Source organism: Ascaphus truei, chromosome 2, assembly GCF_040206685.1.
Source record: "Ascaphus truei isolate aAscTru1 chromosome 2, aAscTru1.hap1, whole genome shotgun sequence".
In the NCBI taxonomy this organism is placed as follows: Eukaryota; Metazoa; Chordata; class Amphibia; order Anura; family Ascaphidae; genus Ascaphus; species Ascaphus truei.
Window position 1 is genome coordinate 410,259,181 of NC_134484.1, and position 23,048 is coordinate 410,282,228.

The following is a 23,048-nucleotide window of genomic DNA, read 5'->3' on the forward strand; positions in this document are numbered from 1 at the left end:
GCTGGCATACCTGTACTTACCAGGACTTACTGCCAACAGAGAGGAAAGTAATATACCATTATTATGAATGGCTATATATATATATATATAGAGAGAGAGATATATATATATATATATATATTTATATATATATATATATATATATATATATCTCTATATATATATATATATATATATATATATATATATATATATATATATATATATATATCACATTTAATTAGGACATTAACATCATCACTCTCCCTCTGCACCCACTGCCATGTAAATCACTTCTCCCAGTGATTCCTGCGTGAGTGACAGGCTGCTTAGCCTACTGTATCACAGAGGGGAGGGATGTGCATCCTCAGTGGCACAGCCACATTATTATTATTATTATTATTATTAGTATTATTATTTATTTATATTGTCGCGCTCAGGATGTGTGACAGTCTGATCCTTGGAATGATTGCCAATCACAGTTTTATAATTCATAGATTTTAACCACTATTATCATAAATGCAAATAGTACAGCACATTCGGCTGCTATTTTCATTAACATATTCCCTAAACCTATTTCCCTGGTGCCTTTTCTCCATGCTGTCCTCTCACTACTGTTTCATTTTCTTTTTCATATTAAGAACAGTCTGTGGTCTTATGCAGGACTTTCGTAAATATGGATACGTTTGAACATGTTGGGGGTACAATAGAGGGTGGTGACGAAGTGGTGAAAAACTTAATCTTTTACAAGCTATTTGAATTCTTCCTTCCAATTGTGTATACTGCTTTATGTATGGCGTGAGCATGGTGAGTGCTCTAGTGATAATTGGTGCGGTGCAGTATGGCATGAGCATGGTGAGTGCTCTAGTGATGATTGGTGCGGTATGGCGTGAGCATGGTGAGTGCTCTAGTGATGATTGGTGCGGTATGGCGTGAGCATGGTGAGTGCTCTAGTAAGGATTGGTGCAGTATGGCGTGAGCATGGTGAGTGCTCCAGTGATGATTGGTGCGGTATGGCGTGAGCATGGTGAATGCTCCAGTGATTGGTGCGGAATGGTGAATGCTCCAGTGATTGGTGCGGAATGGTGAGTGCTCCAGTGATTGGTGCGGTAAGTGAGAAAACCTTTTAAATGTGAAAGAGCAGTAGACACGAGGGATCATCTTCTAAAGCCTTCTAGTGTCAAAACGGAGGCAAAAAAAGAAATATCAAAAGAGCATTGTATTAATCAAAGAAAATGAACTGCCATTAAAAGCAATTCCATTTTTTTTTCCATGGGCAAATCTGGACAATTATTTGCCCTAGTTTTGCACTGGGGAGAGTTTAGTAAATAGTCCGCACAAATAAGAAATGAGATACGCACATAGCACAGAATATGAGCAAGATTATTGCAGGGGGTCAGATATGAATTATTATATTTATTGTATTTGTTTTAAGTCGTATGCGCCGATGGCTTTGAAGTCAAGTAGCGCATATGTATAGACTGGTCATGTCTTTATGTGCTAAACGCTGTTTAAGTCACTATTGAGTATAGTCTGATACTCCTAGTTTGATTATACATACAATTTTATTTAGAGCGCCAACACTGTATGCAGTGCTTTACAAAACTGAAATTCAAAGTAAAGAAAGTACAGACAATGAGGATATGCGCAACAGATAAACAACGACAAAAAATCAAAAGGAGACCTGTCCCAAAGAGCTTACAATCTATGCAGACACAGTAGGAGTAAAAGTGCAGACGGGGAAGGACAAGTGCACCTGGAGTTAGTAGTCGAGGCGCAGAAACTTTAATGAGATGCTGCTTTTAAGAGATGGATTTGACTGTAAAGTGAACGTGCTTGATGAAAATTGAGTGGAAGATTAGTGAAAAAAGTTTGACACGAGAGCGCTGTAAAGTTAAAAGGTACAAAGATGAGAGAACCTTGGGTTGAGCGCAAGACGCGATATTAGATGATCACCAAACATTTATCATTCTTGCAAAAGGATTATGGTCATAAGATGATGCATGTAAAATCACACAGGGTGGAAAAGCCGGCAAAAATATATTTTTATTTGCTTTTGAGATGAACAGAAACAGGAGGAATGTTAGTACTGTGCAAAATAATTTCCTTGTAGACTGTAAATCCCTTTGTACCAGCCTTTCAAGTAATGAACACTGATGATGTAGGAAATCTCAGTAGTAAACCAAAGTGCAATTGCCAGCAAACACCATGCTTGGGAATATCTGTGTATCCACACATCCGTGTCAAGCATGAAAACAAATATGAAAGGTATTTATATATAGCTCACTTTTTTGTGTAGCAAACATTTTCTTATTGATGGAGTTCTTCGTGTAGACTTGGTCAGGTTCAGCTGCTAGACCAGTGGTTTTGTAACTTTTTTTGGCTACAGTAAGTAACCTTCTTTAATAGCGCGTCTAAGATGTGATGCATTGTAAGGAAACCCAAACCTCTCTAATAACGCGTCTGAGATGAGATGCATTGTAAATTGTTCTGTATTTTGTACAATTTTATAATGACCTGTAAATTCCAGGGAACCCTCAGGCTGCGCTTTTAGTGCCGGCTACGGCTACAGATGACGTCTCCCGTCTCGGAAGCCAAAGCAAAAGTTGTAATTTGAGTTTGGGAGACGTCTCTTGCTACAAGGTGAGTGACGGATGGCAGAGGGACGGGGGACAAGGGCAAGGGTGAAGGCTCTTTGAATGCTGAATTTACAGTACTTTTACTTTAAATTACGGGAGAATTTACTATTTTAAAGTTGTTCATATAGTGTGTTTCACTTGACAGACACACACACACACACACACACACACACACACACACACACACACACACACACACACACACACACACACACACACACACACACACACACACACACACACACAATCAGGGCCACCAACAGAAATCATGGGGCCCAGGACAAATGAAAGGAGCAGGGCCCCCCCACCCCCAACCCATAGCGCACCTACCACAGAAAAACAAATTTTAGCGCACAACTTTTACTTAACCCCCCAATACATATAAAAATACACCCCCACCCCCCCCAATAAATATAAAAATACACCCCCAACCCCCCAATACATATAAAAATATACGCCCACCCCCCAATAAATATAAAAATACACCCCCAACCCCCCAATACATATAAAAATATACGCCCACCACCAATAAATATAAAAATACACCCCCAATAATAAAACACTGTGCCGTGTCTCTCGAGGGAGGTCCGGCGCCCGCACGAGCAGCCATTGTGGGAATGAGAGGTACCTGCAGTTGGGCAGGGCCGGCAGCAACTGCTGTGTCCTGCAGCCGGGCCCCTGCCACTGCCAGCCCCCAGCAGTCCCGCCAGCCGCCGGGCCACCGCCACCCACCGGCCCCCCGCAGTCCCGCCACACACTACCCCCCCGCAGTTCCGCCGGCCCCCCACAGTCCCGCCAGCTGCCGGGCCACCACCACTGCCATTCCGCCAGCTGCCGGGCCGCCGCAACCGCTAACTACCGGCACACCGCCCCTCCCCCCCCCCCCCCCCCCCGCAGCCACCGGCTCTACCTGAGATCCCCAAGGTAAGCCTGATTTTTATACGTATTGGGGGTGTATTTTATATATGTATTGGGGGTGGGGAGTTGGGGTATTTTTCAGATGTATTGGGGGGTTGGGGTATATTTGTAGATGTATTGGGGGGGAGTGGTGTATATTTGTAGATGTATTGAGGGGGGAGTGGGATATATTTGTAGATGTATTGGGGGGAGTGGGATATATTTGTAGATGTATTGGGGGGAGTGGGGTATATTTGTAGATGTATTGGGGGGGGAGTGGGGTATATTTTTAGATGTATTGGGGGGGTTTATATGTATTGGAGGGTTAAGTAAAAGTTACGCGCTAAAAAAATATTTCTGCGGTAGGTGCGCTATGGGTTGGGGGGAGGGGGGCCTGCTCCTTTCATTTGTCCTGGGCCCCATGATTTCTGTTGGTGGCCCTGTTCTCACACTCTCACAATCACACTCTCTCTCTCACACACACTCTCTCTCTCACACTCTCTCTCTCACACTCTCTCTCTCGCACACTCTCTCTCTCGCACACTCTCTCACGCGCACTCTCTCACGCGCACTCTCTCACGCGCACTCTCTCACGCGCACTCTCTCACGCGCACTCTCTCACGCACGCACTCTCTCACGCACGCACTCTCTCACGCACGCACTCTCTCACGCACGCACTCTCTCACGCACGCACTCTCTCACGCACGCTCTCTCTCACGCACGCTCTCTCTCACGCACGCTCTCTCTCACGCACGCTCTCTCTCACGCACGCTCTCTCTCACGCACGCTCTCTCTCACGCACGCTCTCTCTCACGCTCTCTCTCACACGCTCTCTCTCACGCTCTCTCACACGCTCTCTCACACGCTCTCTCTCACGCTCTCACACACACACTCTCACACACTCTCACACACTCTCTCACATTCTCTCTCTCACACTCTCTCTCACACACTCTCTCACACACACTCTCTCACACACACTCTCTCACACACACTCTCTCACACACACTCTCTCAAACACACTCTCTCACACACACTCTCTCACACACACTCTCTCACACACACTCTCACACTGACACTCACACACCCACACACCCACACACACACACAATCCCACACACACAATCACACAATAACCCCCCCACACACACACACAATCACACATCCCCCCTTTCCCTGCACTCACACACAGACACATTCCCCCTCTCCCTGCATCAGAAGCTATCTGATAGGTTACAGCCTGTCACATGATGAGACCGTCTCTGTAAAAATTCTACTGATTTCAGATATTCACGTCGCGCCGTCGCCATCGCGCCTACTATAAGCGCATGCTACGTATTCAATGCATTTGTTTTGAAGCGACATGTGGCACTGTATGCGCAACCTTAGGGATGCCCACGGAACTCGAGGGTTGCTAGGAACCTCAGTTGAAAAAATCTGTGCTAGACAATGAAATACTACCAGTCTCCAGAGGGATGATGCAAACAGAGAAAATGCTGTTCTGCTTTAGCAGGGGAGCAGGTATATTCACAAGTCTGCATGAATGATGAATGCACTACAGTTGACAAAATTGAGATTAAAAGCCTACAATGGAATTCCTGAATATGGCTCATAGGAAATATCCTTGATGAATTTTTTATTTTATTTTTAATATTGATTTCTCCTTCGTGAAAAGTAATGCCCATTTCTTTTTTCCACAATCCATCTTTACTTTCAGTAAACACTTTTCTCACATCCATTATGATTTTTATTATGCACTGTATGCTTGGAAACATTATAATTAAAAATGTATTTGAGGTGTTTCTGCTATGCATTATATTTTTAGGTGTTGCTAACTGCAAGTATGCTCTGTGTTTTTCTATGGAAACCATGCTTGCCTATGAATATTTTAATCATGTTCATTTTACACAATGGTGACAAAACACACATTGTTGCCATTTTATTTTTTTAGAGAAAAATTGTCAAAAATCCCTTAACTCAGACAACTGCCAACATACAATAGGACAAATGTATAATACATTTGGCACTCAAGTGGTCTTGTGACAAAGTATCAATAGATTTATTGATACTGTAGTTGAGCGATGTTTTGGTCCGCAATTTACTTGGGTGCCAACTTTATTATACATTTGGACTGATGGTGGGATCCACTTTGTTGCGGGACCACTTGTACTGGGCACCGGTGGCAAGTATACGGTTATCGTGAGTGCACCAAGCTTTTGAACTTCCGGCATAGGGATAGAATGAGACAGTAGAAATGTCAGGAAGTTCCATACATGGCAAAGCAGATGGGTAAATGTGCTTGGTGAAACATTTTGATGCTCCTTTTTTGGTTAAAACCCTTCTTTGAAAAGGTGTTTTTGTTTAGGACTTAAGAGGGGAGATGAGAATCTCTGCAAATAGTTTACTCCACTCGTTTCTGCTACTTTCTGCTACTTCTTCTAGTGGGCAGAACCATGTGGGGCAAAGCGAAAACGTGTGACGCAGACAAGCTTTGTTAGGCCGTGCCTATAGTGCCGTCGACACGACGGGTGACGTCACCCGTTGCCGTCGCCACCGGCGAAAGTTATATTTCGCCAGGCGGCGGTGCGTGTTTCCGGCAATTTGATTGGTTCAAGGGCCGTCACGTGACACGACAGCCCTTAAAAAATCAAATTTTGCCGGCTCCCAGTTTTCGCGACGGCGACGTCGCTCCGTTGCTTTATCGCCGTCGCGTGCACTATAAGTGCACGCGGTAGCGGCAATGCATTTGTTTTCGGGCAACATCGCGTCGCCGCCGGCACTATAAGCATGGAATTATGGTGAAGGTTGAGGCAGAAAACTGGATGTCCCCAAACAAACTGTTTTTAAACACTGACAAGACTGTAACAATGGTATTTGCGACCAAGGCTAAATTTTTCAAGCTTCCAATGACTGAGCTCCAGATCAGAACCAACACTAACACCACCCTAACTCCTGTTACTAGTTTTAAATACTTGGGCATATGGTTTGACTCCCATTTAACATTTGGGATGCACATTTGATACCTTGACATCCAAAACCTATGCCAAACTAGGTGTACTCTACAGGAACAAATCCTCCCTAAGTCTGCTGGTCAGAAAGCGTATCGCACAGCAGATACTAAAGCCAATTATAGACTATGGGGACATAGTATACGGCTCAGCACCCCAAACCCTCCTTAGCAAACTTGACACCCTCTACCATTCAATATGCCGTTTTGTTCTCCAAAGCAACTACAACACACATCACTGCGAAATGCTCAAAGAACTAGATTGGTCATCACTTGAGTCTAGGTGCAAAGTTCACCTTTCCTGTCTTGCCTTCAAATACTTTCTGGGCAAGCTACCCATCAATCTGAACAAGCTCCTCACCCCTACCACATGCAGCACTTATCTGAGATCAGACTCCAAAAGACTGTTCATGGTCCCAAGGTTCAGTAAAGTATCCTGCCGCTCCTTCTCTTACCGTGCACCCCAAAGCTGGAACAATCTTCCGGAGACTCTCGTACCCATCACCAGTCTAATTTCTTTCAAAACTAAAGCTGTCTCACATTTTAATCTGGTCTGTAACTGTTACAGACGCCTATAATACTATATACATTATCGCTTACTGTGCATGCAATGTCTTGTATATAATGTATACCCTTTACACTTATGTAACTGTATTTGTAACCATGTATTATTTGTCAACTTAACTCTATGACCAAGAAATATTTGAAAACGAGAGGTAACTCTCAATGTACTACTTCCTGGTAAAACATTTTATAAATAAAAATTAATAGTACCAGAAAATCTTGGTAATAAATATTTAGCTCACCATTCTCTTCTCTTATATATAGCTGAACCCAACTCTTCGCTGTCTCCATTGTTGAAAAACTTTTACGCTTCATTAGTTATAAGTTTTAAAGCAAGTCTGAAAGAATAAGGTTTTGCTCATGTAACACTGACATTTCTTGTGGACAGTCCTACAACATCTTCTTTGACATTTGTATTTTCACCTACAATCGAACATTTTAATTGCATCCAATTATTCAATAGTAATTCATTATTTAAGTACCAACAGTGTTGCAGATCATTAAATATTGATGTGTACAGACTTCAGTTGAGAAATCTATCCAACAATAGTATATCTTGTTCATTATTAGACAGTCGTTCCCATTGATGGTTTTTAGGGATTAAAGTCCGTTTTTGTTCAGTTTATTGTTTAACATGTTTGTTTATTGTAGGAATGGCTAATAATTGCGTTAGAAAGTGATTCTCCTTCTACCTATTAAAGGTGCAGTCCCTCAGTCGACAGACAAAATGTTACAAAACTTAAGAATCAAATTATTTTTATTAAACAAATATAATCATACTTTGAAAAATGACTTAGCTGCTTGTGTTCCTTTGCAAATTAAACCATTGTTATCTTCCTTGTGGCCTCAGGATGGGGAAAGTATTTGTTAAACCAGTATTCCTCTATCCTTGGCCCACTCCTTATCAGTGAGCCGATAAAGATTGGAGTAGAAAGTGGGGGGATTGCCTGAGCAAACGCTTGTTGAAAGCACTGACATCAGACACGAGATTAGCCAGAGGAAATCAACCCCCCTCATTGCTCTGTATGGTATGTTTACAAACTAACTTATTACAAATAATAATTTTAAAATACTTTTAGGTATTGGACTTTGGTAAAAATTGCATCATAACCTCCTAAACATTTCGCTACCATTAGTATACTTTCGTGCTAGGAGACACTGCACTACTACGTTTTTCCAGGGCTCCACAGTTTTGTATGTATGTATGGTTATACATTGTCCTAACTTTTATTAAAGTCAGCAATACCACTTACTTTTATTTCATATTGTTTTGTATTTTTATGCAGCAACTTAATTGGTATGTCGGAAACTTGATGGATCTTTGGAACTAAAAAAACACTTAATGCACCTCTGGAGGCCCCCTAGTTATGTATCAAAATAATTCTATTCGAAAAAGGGTGAGATTGATGCTTTTAAATTGGTTTTAATTTTGTGCCCAGGATTCTCATATTAATCAGGTTGCAAAAGGTACTTTTCTCATTAACAACCATAACAAATATGATTATCTTATTTTAAGGTATAAAAACTAGTCTAAATGCTAGAGAGGTATTAAAGGTGTGTGTGTCTTTCTGAATGAAAAGAAGGGGCCCAAGGGCATGAACCTCCACGGAGCCCTAGGTGGGGGGGGTACCCCCTGGTATATACGGAGGCCGAGATCATGAAGGAGGAGGTTAGTTGTGGGTGTGCAGATGGAAATACCGGGGGGATGGTCCCCGTTCACCAACGAATAGCCCTAGCCAGGGAAGGGGTAGTCCCTAAGCCCAGGGTAGCCCTGTGACAGAACCCATACTAACCGAAGTACTGCGGCGGCTAGCTGACACCCTGACCACATCTTCCCAAGCTCACCACTACCGCAAACTAAAGGCCTTCTCTGGGGTTTTGCCCACCCCGCCGGGTGAGGAAGAATTCGGGGACTGGAAAGATCATACTCTCCAAGTACTTGGGGAATGGTCCTGCTCTGAGGCCATGAAGCGGCAGACAATTGTAGAATTCTTGCGACTGCCTGCGGCCAATATAGTCAGATTGTACCGCGAACAGTATGTGGATACTGGTGCCCGTGACCTGGTTACGGCTTTAAGAACAGCCTACGGCTCTAAAGACGATGACGTTGAGTTACTGAGCAAAGTCCATGACCTTAAAATGACGGGGAAGATAAGTCAGTGTTTCTCTGACGCTTACAATTAAACCTATGGACCTTTGGTCCGAGTTGTGATTGAAGGGATCTACGCGTATTCTCTATTGGACACCTATTCTCATGTAATCACTGTCAACAGGTCCTTCTACGATGACCATCTGCAGCATCTGACATTGGAATCGGCGGAGACCATGACTGTGGGGGCTCAGCAGCCAAGATTACCCAATAGATGGGATAATCTAAGTGTGGGTGGACATACCTCAATCAATACTAACCTTACTCACCCTATGGAGGTGGAAGCACTGGTGTGTCCCGAACCCAGGGAACACCCGAATTCACTCATTATATTGGGCACCAATGCCGACATAGTGCGATCCCTAATCAGGGCGTTCCTCAAAGAAGCGGGAGAAATGCCCTTGTCCTCTGTGAAGATTCATCCTTCTTTCATGGAGGAATGCCACTGAATTTCTGATCAAGAACGACACGGACGATTCTTCAGTCGGGAAAAAGGAGTGACGAGTTTCTGACAGAGGGAGTACGGCATATGCTAGCCGGCACCAACTACCTAGCGATGATGAAATTGACTGGTACTTCGCAGTGTAGTCGAAGCCTGAAGAGGATCAGAAGAGAGGCTGGAAGGTGGTGCCGGAGGTAAAGGAATGGAAGTCTACGTTTCCCTCTCGGTTTGCCGTGTCCATACAGAACATCTCCCTTCATCCTGTCCAGCTTGACTACAATCAGGAGCTGGGAAAAATATATTCTGTGACGGATGTGAAACCCTGTCCTCACGTAAATGCTGCATCAGTACCGGGAATTGACCCCGCGCTACAGTTTAACTTCGGAGACTCCCCAATACCGGCCGAATGGAAGAAGCGCCTTCAGGCAAAGTTGACTGAGCGGGAAGAAGTCTTCTCAACCCGTAGACGACATCCGTGACATTCTGCAAAATATGACAGGCGCCGGTATAGTAGAATCCCGCAGTCCCTACACCTCGCCCATTATGGTGGTACAAAAGAACAAAGGCTCCGTACGGCTGTGTGTGGACTATTGAACCCTAAACTGCTGGACTATACCCAATCAGTATACCTTACCTCAAATTGAAGAGATCCTAGGCGCCTTGTCCGGCAGTCAGTGGTTCAGCGTGTTGGATCTGCGCTCTGGGTACTACCAGGTCCCCATGAGTCCCGAAGATCAAGAAAAGACAGCATTCATCTGCCCGCTGGGGTTCTATCAGTTCACCTGCATCCCACAAGGCATATGTAGAGCCCCAGCCACCTTCCAGCGACTGATGGAAAGGACACTTGGTGACCTGAACCCCCGAGAGTGTCTAGTCAAGATTGTGTTTGGACGGATGCTGGAAGAGCACGAGGAATGCCTCTTGAAGGTTCTGGATCGATTTGAAGCAGGAGTGCTTGAAGCTATCCCATGACAAATGCAAATTCTTCGATCATCGGTCACTTATGTGGGTCATATTGTGTCCATCAAAGGGGAGGAAGCAGTGGTGAACTGGCCTCGCCCCGAGAAAATGGTGGAGCTCTGCTCCTTTCTGGTGTTCTGTGGCTATTATAGGAGATTTGTCGAAGGGTTCACGTGTATCTCCAAAGCTCTTAATAATTTGCTGAAAATCTGTCCCGACGACCCCCACCATAAATCCTAAGACTCCTTTCGGTGCAAGATGAACTCCCGTCTGCGAGGAGGCTTTCATAAAATTAAAGAGACTCACTGAAGGACCGGTTCTGGCATATGCCGACCAAGACCAGCCGTATGTGCTACATGTGGATGCCAGCTGTGATGGACTGGGAGCGGTGTTTCATCTGAAATATCCTTCCGGGTTGCGCCCTGTCGCCTACGTGAGTCGCATACTGACTGAGTGAGAAGAACTTCCCGGTTCACAAATGAGAGTTTCTGGCGTTGAAGTGGGCCATTGTGGACAAGCTACATGACTACCTCTATAGGGTATCATTCGAAGTAAGGACAGACAATAATCCACTTACCTACATTTTGACATCCGCTAAATTGGACGCCTCCGGTCACAGGTGGTTGGCTGCTCTGTCCAACTACAGTTTCACCCTGAAGTACAAGCCGGGGCCAAAGAATATTGGAGCCAACGCTCTGGCGGAAGGCCCGGATTGGGTCAGTGCCTGAAGATGAAGAATGGGAAGAAATATCGGGTCCCGGGATTTGTGCTATGTGTTCTGCCATGACCATTTTGGACGGAAAAGTGACCACCTCTGAGTTGCGAGTGGCGGATTCTCTGGGATGTCAGTCCAATGCGTTCTTGGCGGTATATTGCTATCCAGAGGCACTATCAAGGGCGGAAGGACCCAAAATAAGATGGAAGGATATCATCGAAGCACTGATGGCTGATCCAGTGTGCGTCCCCTGAGGAGGACAGTACAAAAGAACCCTAACTTAATTAAGTGTGCTCCTGGACATACTGTGGGTGCTCTCATGAAGGAATGGGACAAATTTCAGCTGGACAAAGGGTTGCTATACCGAATGGTCCCTTACCATAATCATCCGGATAGGAGGCAGCTAGTGCTAAAAGAAATCTGCAGTACATGGCGTTGAGGTCATTACATGATGACCATGGACACTTGGGCATAGACAAAACGTTTGGGCTCCTGAGGGACAGGTTCTACTGGGCGAAAATGAGGGAGCATGTGGAACATCATTGCCAAAGATGCTTAAGGTGCATTCAGAGGAAAACACTGCCTACGCGTGCAGCCCCAATGTGCCATCTGAAGAGTTCTGGTCCTATGGACCTAGTATGTATGACTTCCTGTGCAAAGAACAAGACTCCAGGGATATCAGGAATGTCCTAGTAATCACCCACTAAAGATCAAAAGGCTCTCACGGTAGCTAAGGTGTTGTGGGAGAAATACTTTGTCCATTATGGATTGCCAAACCGCATGCACTCGCACCAGGGCCGTGATTTCGAGAGCAGGCTCATAAAGGAGTTGCTAAAATTGATTAACGTCAATGTCCCGTACAATACCCTATCACCCTGAGGGTGATGCATTGCCCGAATGGTTCAATCAAACTCTGTTTTATGTGCTGGGCACCTTGAAAGACACCGAGAAGGTTAGTTGGAGCAAGCACATGGAACACCTGGTGCATGCCTATAACTGCACCCGGCATGAGTCCACTGGGTTCTCCCCATTTGTTATGATGTTCGGCAGAGAAGCAAGGCTACCGGTTGACATCCGTTTGGGATCTCTACTGATGGAGTGCCCAATAGGACACACTACCAATATGTCAAACGACTGAAAATCAACCTCCAAAGAGCCTATCAGTTGGCAGAGGGGACCACTGCTAAGATGAATCAAAATAACAAACGACAATATGACTGTAAGGTGCGTTATCGGGAGCTTTGTCTTGGAGACAAGGTCGTTCTGAGAAATCTGGGAGTGCCAGGAAAACATAAACTGGCTGATCGATATGGAGAGAGAGAGCCCTTTCGAGGTGGAGTCACAGCTACCTTGGATTCCTCTGTACCGAATTAAGGACTCTGATGGACCGATACAAGTTTGGCACAGGAACCATCTACTGCCCATTCCTCAAGTTGGTGAGCCTGATCAATCAGATTCTTCTTCCAATGTGCAGGAGGTAATTAAAGACGAGCCTATCGCTTGTCCTAGCGATCCCCTGCCTAATTTGTCTGATACTGCTACCCAGACTCTAAATCCTGAAAGCCCAGCATTCACCCCAAAGGGTGGTAATAACAAGGACATTCGCTCTTTGAGAGGGCTGGGACCTCAAGCCGCTGGAAACCTCTCCGACCAAGAAGATGAAGAAGAGCTTTCAGGGTTATCAAACGTACTGGCTCCCGAAATGAGGAGGAGTCAAAGAGTTATGTGCCCCCTCCAATTAGAATGGCGTATTATTCAATAGGCGAACCCCACTGAGTCTCAGCAGACGTCTAGGGACAGGTTTGCCTCTATCATTACTGTCCTGACTGAGGTGTTTAATGTAATTTAAGAAGTACTGTATAATGGCTGTTTATTTTCATTTTATATAAGTCGTGTGTTGTGAATATGTTTCTCATGCGGGGACGATGAAGTCTTTGCCAGAGGGAGAGTGTAGCAGGGTACCTTTCCTTGTCTCCTCCCTGGCAGTGGTCCCGTCGCTCGGGAGGGTTTGAGTGACTTGCGTCGGCCATGTTGTGGTTGGCGCAGCCACATACATATGGACTGTGTAAGGCATGGCCATCTTGGGGTTTGCGGTGCAGGAAGAGGAGGTCTGTCGTTAAGGATTTTCTCTGCGGACTGGAGACTGCGTGGTCAGTCCTAACGGAGCTGGCAAAGGGAGCGGTAGTGTCCAGGAAGCTAGTCAAGCCCCCTGGACTAGGCCAGACCCGTTCCACTTAGGCCCCAGTTAGTTTCCCCTACACCGTAGTGGAGTATAGTACGGCTGCCCAGTAGTAAAGGGTGTGTGTGTGTGTGTGTGTGTGTGTGTGTGTGTGTGTGTGTGTGTGTGTGTGTGTGTGTGTGTGTAGCAGACGGAACCGCAGTAGAGGATTCCCCAGGTCTGGTGGAACGGCTGTGCGGTGCTACAGGAAGTAAGGCGGATTGTGTCGGAGGCCCTGCATCGTGGGATCACGGATGCGGCCTGTCTAAAGGAATACTCTGGTGTACCAGAGTACCCAGGAAGGTACCCATGTGCACCAAACTGCACACGGGAGGGTAGCACTGCCCTCACATATATCCTTGGGTGGGGATTGTTCTGCTGGACACCGGGTTCTAGGTGCCCAAGGCACCATCAGTACTGTGGGGGGACAATTACCGTTATTGTTACCTGCTGGTTATTATTGTGTGTGTGTGTGTGTGTGTGTGTATACTGTATTACGGAGAATGCTATGGGACCATAGTAAATAGTGTTGCATATATATTGTTTGGATTGTGGTTATTTGAGGTATACCATATAGGTATACTGGTTCGTGTGAGGGGCTATCCCGCCAACGCTGGGATCCTCACGGGTGGAGGCGCTGCACCAGCCTCCCCTGGAGCGGAGGTTTAGGCCTTCTGTAAGCCGAACAGGTTTGCACCGTAACACATTGTCTGCTGTTTCCCTCGGGGGAGGGAAAGGATGTTACATAACCATGACAGGCCTTAATAGTTATCAATACCTGTCTCGGTATTGAAAATGGGAATGGCAGGCCATTATAGGGTTAAACGTTATTGACACGTCTCCATAATGTCAATAAAATACAGGGACAACAATGCATCCTTTGGTCTAGGATTTTTTTTTACCAACTCAGGGCCTCGTGATATAACCTTGAATTCTATGTCTTGTACATGGAGTTCTATTTGTGTTGTTGACTTCTAACTCTACAGATGTAACAAGACTTACTGTTCCTGTGACCATTTAATTCCCAAGCACTTCATTGCATGTCGCGGCCTTGTGGCTGCCAACTGGTTTGCGGCTGCCATAATACCTACCAGTGTGTGCTAGTGTGTCTTTAACCTAAATTCAATTAACCATATTCCAAGGCTTTTGCAACAGTAGTGCACGTTTTATACTATTCTGTGTAATGTAAACCACCCCTTTATTCCCATGCACTCTTTCAATGCTAGGAAACTTTGGACAAGTTTTTATAAACTATTACATATTTATTGAAGGGAACTAGAGAAACATGTACAGTATTGTACTGTACATCAGTGTAAGCTTTATGAATATATTTATTGCTTTATGCAATAACAGAAATGACAAAGACTTGGGAAACCGAATATAAATGTCCCACCAACAAGCTCTGGCTGTGTCTTGTACAGACCTGTAAGATAATCGAGAAATAGATGCATTCTTTAACCACTGTGTTGCTTTGCCCAAATACTGCTGCGCATGCGTGTGCTATGTAGACCGTATGGAACGCATGTACAGTAGCACCCCTCAAATTGTTTGGCATAGCCATCTTACCAAGGGAGCCATTAAGGTTTACATTTCTGTCACTCTGGGCATACATTTCAAAATGCACATGATGTTGGAAGATTAATTTGGCAATTCGATGTTTCTGTCCCCTGCAGCTGGTAGCATATCTTTCCAAAGTTTCCGTGAATATTATAGAAAGATGTCAGGTACTGGATCCCCAGTGATGGCAAGACAGGTGTGTCACCACCTCCGTGGTTGTGACTGCAGGTGTGCTTTGGAAAACAGGCACTAGTAACTGCTCCAAGATGCCACTTTCTTGCAGGTCTGTCCCAGTAGCCTGAGGGTCATAAGTACAATTTCATCATTGCTGAATGAGCAGGACGGTATGCACGGGCTGTATGGATTCCCAGCATATAGCTATTGCTTGAGGCACATGTTGGTGTGGAGAAGAGGCTTCCTGTAGCCATGGTCACTCTTGCAGCAGTCTATCCACAAGTGAATAGAAACATCCATGCACAATATGATCCATCTTTTCCAGGAGGTCTGTTTTTTTTTTTTCATCCATTAAGTTCACTCTGTGGTCCTGTTAAGGTATCTGTGCACGATCAGTGGCAGGTCTAGCCACAAGTGCAGAGGCGTAACTATAGCCTGGGCAAAGCCCTGGGACCCGTACTCTTGGGGGGGGGGCCTCAGGGCCGTCGACAGGGGAGAGCCCTCAGGGCCGTCGACGGGGGAGAGCCAGGATATTTGGCCCAGCAGTCTAGCCGACGACCACAGAAGTCTGGGCCCCCTTCCTCCTCGGGTCCTCTTAATAGCAACTTGCCGGCGGTGTCTTGTGCTCACAGAACAATATCAAAGCTGGATCGGGAGCTGGGAGCTGTGAGATGCGAGGGGGGGGGGGGGGAGCAGTTGGGGGTTGCAGAGAGCAGTCAGCAGATGCTTGGGGCAGAACTGAGGCAGAGGGCTTCAGAGCACTTCCCGCCCCTGCTCTCTATAACATCAGGGGGAGGAGTTACTGGGCTGCTGTGGGAAGGTATGCAGTGTGTATTTGTGTGTCAATTTGCTGTGTGTTTCAGTCTGTCAGTGTGCTTCAGTGTCGATATGCTGTGTGTTTGTGTGTAAATTTGTCAGTTACAGTTTGCTATCAGTTTGCTATTTGTGATTCAGTGTCTGTCAGTGTGCTGTGTGTGCCTCAGTGCAAGCTATTGAAGTAACACGTGATAATCTTTTTATTAGAGCATTTTAAAAATAGTTTCATTCTTTACACAGTTGTCTATAGTTAACTGTATTAAAGGAAGAAGTTACTGTGCAGTATAATGAACACCAGTGATTTCCGTGTGTGTGTGTGTGTGTGTGTGTGTGTGTGTGTGTGTGTGTGTGTGTGTGTGTGTGTGTGTGTGTGTGTGTGTGTGTGTGTGTGTGTGTGTGTGAATGAATGTGAGGGGGGGAGGATTGAGGGAGATGGATTGAGTGTGGAAGGGAGGGGGGTTACTGAGTGATAGCCGGGGGGTGGGGGGAAAGAGTGAGAGAGGAAAAAAGGGATAGTGAGGGAGGGGGTGTAAGAGGGGAGAGAGAAATACATGAGTAGGGAGAGGTGAATAGAGGAGAGTGAGGTGTAAACTAGGGGGGGGGAGGCTCGCAGGGCACCAATACGCTGGGGGGGGGGGGGGGGCGATGGAAACTCTGGAATGTACGGAATATGTTCACTCATAATGGGGCCCTGGAAAAAAAATGTGCCTTGGGGCCTGCACATGTCCAGCTACGTCACTGCACAGGTGTGCAAGTTATACATCGGCATCACCATTATAAAAAAACAAAACAAAAAAGGACTCTGGACAATGCTTTGCAATTCCTGCGCTACGTGTAAAATTGGAGTGTGCTGGGTTGCGCTAGGTTTGTGGGCAGGTGAATTGTGTCTGGAGTGGGGGGCAATGTTTCTGTGGTAGGGTGGAATGCAATGGGTCACAGGTAGGGTGCGATGCGTCCCAGGTGGGGTTAGATGGGTCTGGAGTGGGGTGCGATGGTACTTAGTGCAAAACCAGCTTTCCTGGGAAGTTGATGCTTCTCGCTTGTTGCTACTTCTAGATTTGTCTTCCCCTTTGGAGTTTTGGATGCTTCCACTCGGTTTTCTTTTCCCCACCTTATTGTTTGCATGATTTGTTTTGGGGGGTCACGGGTCGTCTGGTATCATCGACAAGTGTCCTGCATCTTTTTCTTGTCCTTAGTGCATTTAGTATTCTCTCTTTGTACACTATTTAACATGTATGTATTTTGGATATTTTGTTTTGATACAGTATATCCTCTTGATTTTGTACTTCAGTCTGTTTCTGATAAATTACTATTTATCTTAGGGATATTATCAGGGTTTTTTTACTCATTTATTATCAAACGGTAGAAGTGCAAAACTGCAACCTTTTGTACATAGTAATTTATCAGTAAAGTACTTGAGATACATCTACTGTAATCCTTTTTCTATTCTGTATTGTTGCCGATTCCTTTGGTAACCGTGTATTTGCTCTTTCATGATGCCCCTTCCCCTGTTGTTTTTATTTACCTCTCCTGTCGGGTTTTGCAAAGCGAGCATCATCGGATGCCTAGCAACCGTAGGTATTTGGATTCGTATTTGCATTTTTTCAGTCACTTGGTTGCACTGCCTTGTTTAAGTGCGTGTGCGCGCGTTTTGGTGTTTGTATTACTGTATGTTGGCCCTGATGAAGCTCTCTTAGGGGATCGAAACGATAGTCACTTGTATCAGCAAAACAGTGCTTTATCTTTTCTTGATACCTTCAGTGTGTTTCGCACGTACATGTACACGTATACACACACATGTACATACACACATGCACTTTTATTGGTCGATTCAGACGCCATTGGTTTTTTCATTTATTGAAAAAAATACAAAATAGGTACTAATTTTTAATAGATTTTAGAGTGGAAATTTAGTTCCAAAGTTTGACATCCAAACTTAGACCATGAAGTTTGAACTTGTGAACTTGCCAATCCTTAGCTATACATGTGTACTGTATATATACATATCTATATATTCACTACTGCAAATCTGTTTCTGCATCCTTCTATACCTACAGTATTATTGTAAATGCGTGAAACAAATAAAATGTAGATCAAATTAAGTATAAAATCTATACTAAACGAAATTTCCTCTTTGTCAGGTTTTCTGTGAAGACTCTGATTGACCGTTCCTGCTTTGAGACAATTGATGACTACGCTCCGGAATTTGTAAATTTTGCCTATATTCTGGAACATATTCTGAGTCATCGCCTCAAAGGTAAAAACTTTAACAGCGACACAAATTTATCAGTCAAGCTGCAAACAACTATTTTTGATATCTGATCTAAAGGTCCTCCTGTTGTAATGATGCTGACTGCAAACTTCGTTTTTTATTTATTATTATTTTTTTTAAATGCAACAACATTTCAAATGTTTGTTTTCACATAATACAGTACATTGCCAGCAATTTCAATACCCCAGAGTTGCTGGGGTAGAAAAAAAAATATCTACTGAACCTAGGGGAATATTGGAGGAAAGAGAGAGGTACTTTAGTGCTCTGTTACTGTATGTAGACCCACTGTTCACTCAAGATGGGAAAAGAAAATTAAATTTTTTTTAATTTTTATTCGTCTTGCTAAACGTTACCTGCAGCTTGTGAGCCATGGCATTAAGCAGATATGCATTATAATGTAACATTACTCCCTTTACTGCCTCAACACCTTGCATGTCTCCTGTAGTGAGGTGGATAGCAAAGTGTTGTGACATTTTTATGTATTGGTTTGTGTATGTATTGATTTTTATGAAGTACATATCCTACGCATTTTAAAGTGGCATTAATAGAAGTTCATAGAAGGCATGTCAATTCTAAAGTCAATCAGCATCATCCATTCTTTTCTTTTCTCTTTTGATAATTGTTAACCAATATTGGGAACCTTTTGTGGCCTCTGCATTGATTTTTTTCATAGACTTTTGAAATGACAGTAATACACAAGATGATTGGCTCCAAAGAAAAGGGAAGCGGGGACAGCACCATAGGAGAGAGAACAGAAAATGCACCATTGGGTAATGGCAATCAGACTGGATGGACGAATTGTCTGGTAATCTTCCAAATATCGTACTCACATTTTGAACGCTATTACCCTATGGGGCATTTTCTGTTTTCTCTCCTACGGAGGTGTCCCCTGCACCCCTTTTCTTTGGAGATATCGTGTGTAAGAAGAGACCATTGAAACGGGTTCTGATTCAAGGTTTGAGTGGAGGTTCTTTTTTTTCCGCCCTTTCTTGCCTTATATTTCACTTTTTATATCACATTGAAATCACTGTCACTATTATATTACGTTATTCACATTGACACTGTTAAGGTGATTGTTCATCATTCACTACTCACATTATTGTGGTTTATCTATTGACAAGGTAATTTTTTATTGCACGTTTGTGAGAGTGCCACCCTAGACTCTGTTTGGTACAAGATGATTGGCTACCACAAGGAAACCACTGCAAAGAAACTCTTGCGTGCATAAAATCCTACTGTAATTGTTGTATTACTACTGGCAGGAAAGGAGTTAAGAGAGAGAAGCAATAGCCGGCACTCCAGAGAACTTGGTATAAACGTTTATACCAAGTCCTCTGGAGGGCTGGCTACATTGCTTTTCTTGTGGAGGTCTGAGCACCCGTGGCAGCTAACAGAATTAATGTGATTTGCTCCTTTGAATTAATCAGGAAAGGAGTTAAATCAGTTTGTGGTCCCAGTGAAAAATGGTATTAAGGAAAGAAAAAAACTAGAGTGTTTTGTTTATGGGCTACGTGCTATCTGGCTCCCTGCAAAGCGATGATTGGGCTACTTCACATATCAAAAGAAATGTGTTGCTAGCTATCAAATGGGCCTACTTTGTATGTGATAGATATACATTGTAGGCTAAAGCTGTAAAATTCTGGGCATTATTGAAATCCCTGCTCTCTGATTGGTTAAAATTCCGGGCATTATCCAATCACTAATGGGCCGGAATTTTTGGCACCGTGCCAGTTTTTTAAGCCAATCGGCTTTCAGTTTTCATTCACAAAGAGTGAAATTTGCTCTTAGACAGGGGAGGTGATTGGATAGGGAGCAGCTGCAAGGCACTGACTCCTCCCCCACCCTACCTGCAGAGAGCTCCGCACAGGAGAGTGAGGGGAAAGGTTTGTTTGTCTGTGTTTTTTGTGGGTGTAAAGGGGGCCAGCAGAGTGTTTTATTAATGTGTGTGTGTGTGTGTGTGTGTGTCTTCTGTTGGTGTGTGTTTTGTGGATGAAGAGGGGACAGCAGAGTCTTGTTGTGTTTCTGCTGTGTGTGTTTTGTTGGTGTAGGGGGGAGCTGCAGTGTGTGTCTTCAGTGTGTGTTTTGTGTGTAGAGGAGGGGTGCAGAGTGTTTTGTCGGTGTGTGTCTGCAATGTGCGGATTTACAGGGGGGATGTAGGGAGGGTGCTGCTGGTGTGTGTTTTTGTGGATGTAGAGGTGGCAGAGCCTGTTTTGTTGATTTGTGTGTATCCGTGCAGTTTGTGTTTTGTTGGTGCAGAGGGGGGGCTGCAGTGTGTGTTTTGTGGGTGGAAGATGTGTGCAGTGTGTGTGTGCAGTGTGTGTGTGCAGTGTGTGTGTGCAGTGTGTGTGTGCAGTGTGTGTGTGCAGTGTGTGCAGTGTGTGTGTGTGTGTGTGCAGTGTGTGTGTGTGTGTGTGTGCAGTGTGTGTGTGTGTGTGCAGTGTGTGTGAAGTGTGTGTGTGTGTGTGTGTGTGCAGTGTCTGTGTGTGCAGTGTGTGTGTGTGTGTGCGTGTGCGCAGTATGTGTGTGTACGCGCAGTGTGTGCGCAGTGTGTGTGTGTGTGTGTGCGCAGTGTGTGTGTGTTCCGCAGTGTGTGTGTGTGCAGTTTGCATGTGTGTGCAGTGTGTGTGTGTGTGCACAGTGTGTGTGTGTGCGCGCGCAGTGTGTGTGCGCGCGCAGTGTGTGTGTGCGCAGTGTGTGTGTGTGCAGTGTGTGTGTGTGTGTGCGCGCGCAGTGTGTGTGTATGTGTGTGCGCGCGCAGTGTGTGTGTGTGTGTGTGCGCAGTGTGTGTGTGTTCCGCAGTGTGTGTGTGTGCAGTTTGCATGTGTGTGCAGTGTGTGTGTGTGTGCACAGTGTGTGTGTGTGCGCGCGCGCAGTGTGTGTGCGCGCGCAGTGTGTGTGTGCGCAGTGTGTGTGTGTGCAGTGTGTGTGTGTGTGTGCGCGCGCAGTGTGTGTGTATGTGTGTGCGCGCGCAGTGTGTGTGTGCGCGCGCGCGCAGTGTGTGTGTGCGCGCGCGCGCAGTGTGTGTGTGTGTGTGTGTGCGCAGTGTGTGTGTGTGCGCAGTGTGTGTGCGCGCACGCGCAGTGTGTGTGTGTGTGTGTGTGTGTGTGCGCAGTGTGTGTGTGTGCGCGCAGTGTGTGTGTGTAGTGTGCGCAGTGTGTGTGTAGTGTGTACAGTGTATGTGTGTAGTGTGTGTTTTGTGGATGTAGAGCTGGCAGAGTCTGTTGGTTTGTGTGTTTTGTGGGTGGAGGAGGGGTGCAGAGTATTTTGTGTGTGTGTGTCTGCAGTGTGTGGATTTACATGGGGACGCAGTGGGTGTAGAGGGGGCAGCTGGTGTGTGTTTTATGGATGTAGAGGGGGCAGCAGTCTGTTTTGTTGTCTAGAGGTTTGTCGACTTCTCAGATCAGTGACCCCTATATGGCATTTTGGACGGACTACATTTATATACACATTTGTCAAAATATGTTGCATTTGATCAGCAAGCCCATAATCTTCCAGGATTTGTCATCTTTTAGCCATAGATTTAATTAAGAAGAGTAATGTTTCTTTCATTTATAGATCATATCAGAGTAATGGCTGAGTGACCTTCCAGTTAATGAAATTCATATTCTGTGTTCAGCATGTTTCTTAGTGGAAGAAAGTGTTTCATGGTTAGTGTTCTATTAGAAACAAAGTATCAATGCAGCACACTATATATTTTGTTTTTTAATTGTAATGAAATTGAGTTATGTAAACGATAAAAAGTAAAGCACAGAGCCACCGTTCTTGACTAAATAATAGATTTTTTTTACATTTCTCTTCTAACCCTGCTTAAAGTATATTGGTACTATTTTCCATCCTTTGTGCACGGAAAAAGAGGGAACTGGGAATGGGATGAAATAACCACCATGTGTTTCAGAGAAGCCAAAGAAAATAGCACCATCTACTTTCTATTTCTAGGAAAGTTACAAAAAGTGCTCAAGGGTTGTGCTCAGAGAACAAATTGCTGTTTTATGGGGAGTCGGGATGAAAAAAGTTAAACATACTGTACTGATAAAAGGGGGAAAGAGGTGTAGGTGAAAAGGGATATAAATATTTACTGTAGAATAAAGAGATCATTGCGACAATGAATCCCTCCTGAGCTCAGTGAAAAAAGCACAAGTGCCTGAGAGGGGAATGTTTTGCCCACTATTCTTGGGGGCAAGAGATGATTGTATTGTTAATGTAATCCCCCCCCCCCCCCCCCCTCTGGGATTATGTGCAATTAAAGCGGCGTGGCTACTCTTCTACTGAGCAACCTTGCAACAAATGTGTAGCCAAGTCCCCTCTGGCTCCCCGGTCCTATGTTTCCCCCTCCCTTACCTTCGCCATGGTGGGGGTAGTTGCGAGTAGCGACGGGCTGGCCGGAGGCTCCCTCTGCAGGGCGCCGCCATCTTTGATGTATTAGCGCATGCACGGAGGTTCGCGCATGCGCAGTAGCAATGCCCTGGACATTTTGATTTTGGAGAACTGGCAGAAGAGATGCTCCATACTGCATGGATGGCCCACAGTCACGCATGCACAGTTGGCAGCGGCCATTAGAAGTTCGCGCACGAGCACATGTGATGCCACAACAGGAAATAGGGATTACAGCTTTCCCTGAGGGAGATATACATTGTTGGCTCTGCACAGGAAGAGTCAGTTGGA

General features: G+C 44.9%; 1 protein-coding gene across 5 annotated transcripts in view; it reads left to right on the top strand.

Annotated features, from left to right (window-relative positions):
* The window catches only part of RUNDC3B (RUN domain containing 3B), a 237,229-nt gene that overhangs the window by 78,193 nt on the left and 135,988 nt on the right, over nt 1-23,048 (top strand). For 4 of the 5 annotated variants that reach the window (XM_075587444.1, XM_075587445.1, XM_075587446.1 and 1 more), the window contains exon 2: nt 18,256-18,371. The exons of the other annotated variant lie outside the window; for it this stretch is intronic. In XM_075587444.1, coding sequence (XP_075443559.1) covers nt 18,256-18,371 — 116 coding nt within the window. The remainder of the gene's footprint in view (nt 1-18,255; nt 18,372-23,048) is intronic. 5 annotated transcript variants of the gene reach the window in all.